General features: G+C 63.7%; 1 protein-coding gene across 1 annotated transcript in view; it reads right to left on the bottom strand.

The window, feature by feature from the left end:
* The window catches only part of EVI5L (ecotropic viral integration site 5 like), a gene marked incomplete at its 3' end in the record, with an annotated part of 10,707 nt that overhangs the window by 625 nt on the left and 9,804 nt on the right, over window positions 1–278 (bottom strand). The window contains exon 16 of the mRNA XM_029086760.1: window positions 223–270. Within this exon, the coding sequence (XP_028942593.1) occupies window positions 223–270 (48 nt within the window). The remainder of the gene's footprint in view (window positions 1–222; window positions 271–278) is intronic.

Raw genomic sequence — 278 nt, forward strand, 5'->3', positions numbered from 1 at the left:
GGGAGGGGACAAAGGTGTCACTGGGGAGGGTCTGAGAGTGTCCCCATGGGAGGGGACAGGGGTGCCCCTAGGGAGGGGACAGAGGTGTCACTGGGGAGGGTCTAAGGGTGTCCTAGGGGAAAGGACAGATTTGTCCCCAGGGAGCTGATATGCAGCACCCATGGGTGTCCTCAGGGAGGTGACCGAGTTGTGTCCTGAGGGTGTCCCCAAGGTGTCCCTCACCTTGCACTGGGCCTCGGCGTGTTTGCGGTGGCTCTCGCTGAGCTGCGCCTGCAGCC

Source organism: Antrostomus carolinensis, unplaced genomic scaffold, assembly GCF_000700745.2.
Source record: "Antrostomus carolinensis isolate BGI_N321 unplaced genomic scaffold, ASM70074v2 scaffold34349, whole genome shotgun sequence".
NCBI classification, from domain to species: Eukaryota; Metazoa; Chordata; class Aves; order Caprimulgiformes; family Caprimulgidae; genus Antrostomus; species Antrostomus carolinensis.